Source organism: Sinocyclocheilus rhinocerous, unplaced genomic scaffold, assembly GCF_001515625.1.
Source record: "Sinocyclocheilus rhinocerous isolate Xijiao unplaced genomic scaffold, SAMN03320098_v1.1 scaffold853, whole genome shotgun sequence".
NCBI classification, from domain to species: domain Eukaryota; kingdom Metazoa; phylum Chordata; class Actinopteri; order Cypriniformes; family Cyprinidae; genus Sinocyclocheilus; species Sinocyclocheilus rhinocerous.
Genome location: NW_015627738.1, coordinates 873138 through 881163, shown reverse-complemented (window position 1 = coordinate 881163; position 8026 = coordinate 873138). Strand labels below are relative to the sequence as shown.

At 34.8% G+C, this 8026-nt stretch overlaps 1 protein-coding gene and 1 pseudogene across 1 annotated transcript; both read left to right on the top strand.

Moving 5' to 3' along the window:
- The first annotated feature begins 1176 nt into the window (after nucleotides 1-1176).
- Nucleotides 1177-5198, top strand: dnajc5gb (DnaJ (Hsp40) homolog, subfamily C, member 5 gamma b). The gene is made up of 7 exons (XM_016545254.1): nucleotides 1177-1334; nucleotides 1837-1970; nucleotides 2058-2271; nucleotides 3096-3252; nucleotides 3372-3428; nucleotides 3872-3913; nucleotides 4038-5198. The coding sequence occupies exons 2-7, from the start codon at nucleotides 1858-1860 to the stop codon at nucleotides 4088-4090; spliced, it is 636 nt and encodes a 211-aa protein (XP_016400740.1). The 5' UTR covers nucleotides 1177-1334; nucleotides 1837-1857; the 3' UTR covers nucleotides 4091-5198.
- Nucleotides 5199-5918: 720 nt separating this feature from the next.
- LOC107733555 (zinc transporter 2-like) overlaps nucleotides 5919-8026 on the top strand; it is a 9469-nt pseudogene continuing 7361 nt past the window's right edge.

Genomic DNA, 8026 nt, shown 5'->3' with positions numbered 1-8026 from the left:
TTCCATTATATATTCAAACCTCATGTCACTCCAAACCCTTATGCTGTTTTTTTGCCTGTTTTAACTCTTTTGATGATGTATAATGTTACATTTGAAGCATTAAATGTTATGCACTTTGCATTTATGATTGTTTTTATTTCTAGTATAAAGCAGAGCTGGTCCAGAGTTTCACAGAGCAGGTTTTGCCGCACTTCCAGTCAACAGATCCTCCCTTGCAGCCTGTGATAGACAGCATGTTTAACATGGAGGATGTTGAAATGGCTCATCAGCGTATGGAGGCCATATTGGAAAAATAATTCTTAAAATTGGAAACTCTTGATCATATTATTATTGAATATATGGAGGGAAATCATTGTTGTGGTTATCACCACTTACAAAATCTATTCATGTTAAATGTTGCATAAAAAAGATTTCACATAAATAAATACCTTAAAGAAGTTTATGAGAGGAAAACAATGCAACTTTAGGAAGAAAAGATGCCGTTAAGCAGTTCATATTAATGAACTTATGATAGTTGGGAAAATATCTAAATAGTCTTACAATTTGGCTACAAATGAGGGCTATTGTTTTTTTCTTTTATATTTATAATAAACATTTTACAATAACTTGGGTTGCTTTTTTATTTATAGGGCTTCACTATGTAAAATAGTATATGACCTCTAAATAAAAGTAGCTGACATGACATTTCAGAAGTGTAAATCTAAAACTATTTTAAGTAGCATTTTTTATAAATCTTTGATTATTATTATTCATATTATTCATATTATTATTATTCAATTATTATTGATACTTTCTAAAAAAAAATTGCTGAAGTTGTTTGAAACGTCTTAAAACGTTTTTTTATTGGTTATGATTTAACATTAAGGAAACATTCAATTTTATAATTTTGCAAACATTCTGACAACGTTACTTTTATGTTCATTAAACATGTAAAAAAAAGTGTTTCATAGAAAAACGTTTAATGAATTATATATAAAGAACGTTTTTGTGCTAACATTTTGAGAACCTTATTAAAAAGCAGATAACTTTGAACGAACGTTTTTTTTTTATTACTGGAAGAACGTTTGTTCATGACGTTGAGAGAACGTTAGCCAGTGTTCTGAGAACGTTTCAAACGAGGTGCGGCGGGTTTCAAAGCAGATACTTTCGCTCTTCACCGCTGCTGTCTGAGCTTTCGTGCTTGACGTAGGAGAAAGTTTATTTCCTACTTCCTGGTCTAAACTCTGCTGAAGATCAATGGCTCCGCTTCACTTTTCGCCGTTTAAACGCTGTCAATAATAGTAGAAATTAATACACAAGTAACTTTATTAAAAATCGACTTCTTTTCATAAACGGTAAGTGATCGATTTCATTGATTATTAATTCATGCATGTTCTCAGTCAGGTGATGATCTCTAACAGGCCTGAGCTCAAATCAGCGCCAGACTACTGAAAATAAAAATATAAAATGCTTTAGTAATTTAGTTAATATTTCTGTATACTTAATATCTTTTTAAATGGATAAGGAATACTTTTTGTTTTGATATGCACTGTACTGTATGCACATATTGCCCTATTTGGACTCCTAGGTCATACTCTACATGTATGAATGTCATTGTTAATTTATCATTATTGCTCAATGTGTTTTAATCAGCTAGTGCTTTTGGTGATTATTAGTGGATGTATAATGTTAGTTCACACAGGTGTCCATTTTGCTTTGATACTTTACCTAATGCAATGGCATTCATTTTTAATAAGGCACACGTGTCCAAATACTTTCATATAAGAATAAAAACTATTTTGACTATAAGAAAGGATGGCATAATGACTGTATCCATTAGTGATCTTCAATCTTTAGTGTTTTTAGCAGAATTTAACAATGACAGATTCAAGCCGACCTCAGCGCAAGCTGTCCCGAGCTGGAGAGAGTTTATACCAGACATTAGACTTGGCGAAAGGAGCTTCATCTGAAGATATTAAGAAAGCCTACAGGTATTCTGGTTTATAGCTTATGTTTATCAAGAAATCACAAATGCAACTCCCCTCTAAAGGCTTTGTTTTATAAATCCCCACCATAAGGAAACTGGCACTGAGGTATCACCCAGACAAGAACCCCAACAACCCAGAAGCAGCGGAGAAGTTCAAAGAGATCAACAATGCCAACACCATCCTCAACGACGACACCAAACGACAGATCTACGACGAATATGGCTCCATGGGCCTCTACGCCGCAGACCAGTTCGGAGAGGAGGGCGTTAAATACTACTTCCTCATGTCCAAATGCTGGTTTAAGGTGAGTAGTTTGTTTCTTATTTGTTTTTATTTCTATTTTTATGTGCAGTGTAAATAATAAAAGTCACAACAGTGAAATGACCACCATAATAGCATTGCATCTAAAAAATCTGCTGATTTGGGGGGGAAAAAAGGCCTAAGATTATCTGATTTGATGATGTGGAGTTCAAAAATATTAATAAACATTCCAGTTTTTTGACAAAATAAGATTGAAGATTTTTAAAATTATATATATATATATGTATCAGCTTTAATGCACTTACCAAAATAACAAAAACAGCAAATGTCAAAAGTTTTGGTTTTAATGACAAAAATAAGTATTTAGAATGTATCATTTAACTTACAATCTGCAAAGGAGTGGAAACATATGTTCAAATACTCCATTTAATGTCAAAATAAGATTTTTCAAAATTCACAAAATCTGTCATTTTCGGTTGCTTTTTGGATGCCGTAAAATATCCGCAGATGCAACAGAAAACATCTGGCTGATGTTTGCATTTTCTTCTGTCACTGGCCATAATTTTAACCTTGAAATCAAGATTAGCCATTAAAAAATGTCTTCAGAATCATTCATGCATATTAAAATCAGCTGAGAATTGAAGAAATAGTTGTAATCTGGCTCAGAGGAAGATAGCAACCATGTCTTTGTGCAGTTTTTGCTGCTGATTAAGCAACAATACAAGATTCTTCACCTTACAAATGCTTGTTGAAAGCAAAAATGGAATCGGCAGCCCAAAATTAGTAAGAAACAAGTATTAGATTTCATTCAGCAAACACGATGACGAGCGGTGTAATCACCTAATTGTTTTCTATTTTTGGGTTCAGGCGCTCCTGGGATTGGGAGTGATCTTCACATGTTGCTGCTGCTTTTGCTGCTGTTGTTGCTGTTGCGGTAAATGTGGCGGTTCGGAGAACGAAGACAATATCCACTATGTGGATCCAGATGAGCTGGAGGCGGAGATGTCAGAGGAGCAGAACAGAGGTGAGGAGCGGGAGCTCTGGAGACCGCAAACACAAGCTTACCAGATTCTGCCTGTAATTGTTAATAAAGAAGAGAGCACTGTAAATCATGCAAATCACTGTATTTTTTGTGATTTACAGGCAATGACACCGTAATAACAGGACAGCCTATTCCCAGTCCTGCACCTGGAAATTCAGGTGAACAACAGATGTGTTTTTGTGTGATGGATGGATGGATAAGATAGGTAGATAATAGTAAGATTTTTTCTAATACTTTTATTAAGCAAGGACACATGAAATTGATCAAAAGTGAAGGTAAAGACATTTGAAAATTCTATTTGCATCACAGGAATAAATTACATTTCAAATTATATTCAAATAGAAAACCGTTATTTTAAATTGTAATATTTTTTCACAATATTACTGTTTTTATCAGTACATTCACTGTATTTGTAATCAAATAAATGCAGCCTTGGTGAGCATGAACAAATGGTAGTGTATAAAAATATTGGAATTATCATATAAATAGTCAAATTCATCAATCACGAAACACTCATTGAAGTGACGTCTTGCTAATATTGCTAACTCTTCTTATTTTGTTTCTATTACTTAACTATTACTTTCTTTGTGTTGTTTAACAGGAGACACTGTGATTGTAGGAATGCCTATTCCTAAAAACTCAGGTGAATATCAGCACCAGTTATTAGCAATAGCACGTTATATTCCGTGTGATGTGATGTACTTTTTGGCAACAAAATGGCATTAAAATTCCGATTCTGAGGGTTATTTTGCTGTGTTGTCGTGCAGATGGAGACACTTCTGTACTGATCACTCCAGATGTACATGTGGCACATGAATAGAGCAAACAACAACAACCTCTAGACTTGTTGAGGAGACTGTCTCTTCCCTGTTTCTGGCTGTAGAAATGAGGACACTGCTCTAGAAATGTGTTCGAGCGTCAGTGGTTTATATTACACAGTGCCTGTGCGGTTTATGTGGCTCATTTGATCTCCACACATAATGCTATTTTTGTTTACATAATTTTATAATTGCCTTTTGGTTCCTTGAATGTCTCATGAGTTTTATTGCAGAGACACTTTATATTGTAATGCTTCAATGATGCGCCATTTAAAGCAGCTGTATGTAGTTTTGTGTATTTTGCGACTTTGGAGCCCCCAACAGTTGAGTGAGTCGTAAATATATCAAAACATAAATATAGCTAAAAACGTACATACAGTTGCTTTAAATGACCTCTAGAGTACAATCAAACATATCTTGCACGACAAAGTCAACCTGAAGTAATACCATAAAAATGTTCTGTTTATATAACAACACCAGATTAATTGATTTGCTTGATTTCTTTTTCTATTTACCATCTCGTACATTGTGTATATGTTAAACCATGCTTTTCCAGTGAAACCTAATACATGCATTTCGTGTGTATTACATCACAGTAATTCTTAAGGACATAAAGTTTTTATTGGTAATGCTGTATTTGTACAATGTGAAGTCATTAAGGCTCCAATACATGATAAGGAATAAGTCCAACAGTATTTTCTTATCTGTATATGCACATAAACATTGATAGTTTATCTAACAGACAACTATATGTGGTGTATTTAGCTACCGTTGCAAGCAAACCTTGAATTAACCTAATTTGGTATGATGTTGATTTTTTGAAGATTCAAGCGAATGCATAAATAATGAACATTATGCAATATGATCATTAAGGCAGGGGTTCAGAGTTTAAAGCACCACTGAAATCATGTCTCACTGGTGATAAAGCAGGTGAATGTTTCGTTTATTGTGGTAATATTGCACGGCCTCAGGGATGGTTTAGTCTGAGATTCTGTGTGTAAAAACGTTTTGTTTATAATTGAAATTATATGATTTCTGCATGATTTCTATGTGGAATTATGAAAGATTAATAAATATAGTCGATTACTGTATCTACTCAAGCTTTTAATGTGAGTTTCTTTATGTCAGTTTATGTGAATCTGTACAGCAGTGAAATATGCAAGCAAAACAAAATCTGCTTTAAGAACGTTTTGCTAAAGTTCTGCAAACGTTATTTCTGAATGTTCAAAAGGTTTTTTCTCGGTTATGTGAATGTTAGATAAAAACATTAAAGGGGATTTTCAATTTAGCAGACATTATGGAAATGTTGCTTTTGAAAGTTGTCTAAACCATCTGTAACAAGTAGTAACATTTAAAAAAACATTAGAAAACGTCCAACTGAAATGATTCAGAAAAACGTTCCATGGATAATGTTTAAATAGTGTTTTTGTGCTAACGTTTTGATCGCACTATTAGAGACCAGATAACTTTAAACGAACATTCTGTGAACGTTACTTGAAGAACGTTTGTTCAAAAATGACCTGTTCTGAGAAGGTTCCCTGTTAGCCGTGACGTCACGTGCAAATGTGAGCATCTGTTTTCCAAACCCTCCAGTTTTTTCTTTCATCGCTAGTTTTGCAATGTGACCTTGATGAAATCTAAACATGGTTTCACTGCACCGACACATTTTTCTGACATGTTATAGCAGCAGCGTGTGAAAGAGCATATGGCTTTAGTCCAACTGCAAACTTCACATAAGTTTATCTACAAACAGTTTTAAAATTTTTGACTTGCTCTTTTCAAAATCTGTCCTGTAAATACAAGCACGATTTTTTGTTAATTGTCTCCATGATGAATTTGGAGAACAAGCAGGACAAGACCTTGACGGACTCGCTTGAACTTTTGAGGTAAGTCTCTTAAATTCAGTTAACCAATCTGACTTGTTTGAAGTATTTGATCTTCTTCATTCTGTTTCTTTTAGTCTTCTGGATAATTCAGAGGATGAATGCCTCGGCACTCAGTTTGAGTGTAAACATGACACTCGAGCGTTACATTGTCACAGCCTGAAAGAAACACGCTTGAAGCAGCAGGGCAAAAGACGGGCCCGGAGGAGGTTACTCATCACATGTGCTGTGTGCTTGATCTTCATGATCGGAGAAGTCATTGGTGAGAATAAAAGGACATGCTCTGTTTAAAGGGCCTAGTCTGCTGTATAACCTGCTGATTGCAAAAGTAAATGGGCATGAACTTACTGTTACCTTTAGATGCATTTAAGACTTGTGTGCTGACGTTCTGCTCTTGCAGGTGGTTACGCTGCTCACAGTCTTGCTATAATGACGGATGCTGCACATCTTCTCACTGACTTTGGCAGCATTTCGATCAGTCTCTTCTCATTGTGGATTTCCTCTAGACCACCGTCCAAACATCTGACCTTTGGATGGCATCGATCAGGTGTGTATATATATATATATAGTTATATGCACGTACAAAGAAATGCTTACCACGGCTGCATTTATTTGATTATGAATACAGAAAAAACTAATACTGTGAAATATTATTGCAATTTAAAATAACTCTTTTCTATTTGAATATTTTTTCAAATGTAATTTATTCCTGTGATACAAAGCTGAATTTTCAGCATCATTACTCCAGTAATACTGTGAAATATTATTGCAATTTAAAATAACTCTTTTCTATTTGAATATTTTTTCAAATGTAATTTATTCCTGTGATACAAAGCTGAATTTTCAGCATCATTACTCCAGTCTTCAGTGTCACATGATCCTTCAGAAATCCTTCTAATATGCCGATTTGATGCTCAAGAAACATTTATTATCAACAATGTTTTTACTGCTTGGTATTTTAGTGGAAACCATGCTACATTTTTTTGTTCAGGATTTTTTGCTGAATAGAAAGTTCTCAAGAACAACATTTATCTGAAATATAATTCTTTTGTAACATTATAAATGTCTTTACTGTCACTTGTGATCAGTTTAATGCAACCTTGCTCAATAAAAGTAATTTTTTTCTTCTACAAATATGAAGCAGCACAACTGTTTTCAACATTGATGATAATCAGAAATGTTTCATGAGCAGCAAATCAGCAAATTAGAATGATTTCTGAAGGATTATGTGACACTGAAGTAATGGCTACTGAAAATTAAAAAATAAATTACATTTTAAAACAGTTCTTTAAATTGTAGTAATATTTCATAAAGTCGCTGTTATTACTGAATTTTTGATCAAATAATTGCAGCCACTTCTCTCAAAAACACTAAAAATCTTAATGATTCCAAACTTTTGCCACATACAGTACACAACTATTCCATCTGTTCCACAGTGTTTCTGTCATTTGTTTCGTCCAGAGGTTTTAGGGGCTCTTCTGTCTGTTCTGTCCATCTGGACAGTGACGGTGGTTCTTGTTCTCTTTGCTGTTCAGAGGCTCATCAGTGATGATTATGAGATACACAGTGACGTCATGATGATCACAGCTGCATGTGCTGTAGCGCTCAACATCTTGTGAGTGATGCTATTTGATGTCATTAGTAGTGTTTGTTGGGAAATGGCATCTTCTTGTACAGTGTTTTCATGTGTGTTTCCATCAGTTTGGCATTCATTCTCCATCAGTCTCCGGTCCGTCACTCTCACAGTCACGGCTTCACAGAAGAGCACAGGAGCACCAGCGTGAGGGCCGCTTTCATTCACGCGCTGGGAGATTTACTGCAGAGTTTAGGTGTGCTGCTGGCTGCCACCATCATCTACTTCAGGGTTTGTACATCATCGTTATTGACATCCAAAAGTACTCAGACTTTCACTTGTGTGGACGCTTAGTCACACTTACAAATGTGTGAATGTGATTCATCAGCTCAAGTGTCTCAAATGCTGCAGGATCTTTTCACCTCAACATTACTTTTCTTCATCATTTGTGCTCAATGTGTTTGAATCAGCTTGTTTTGGTG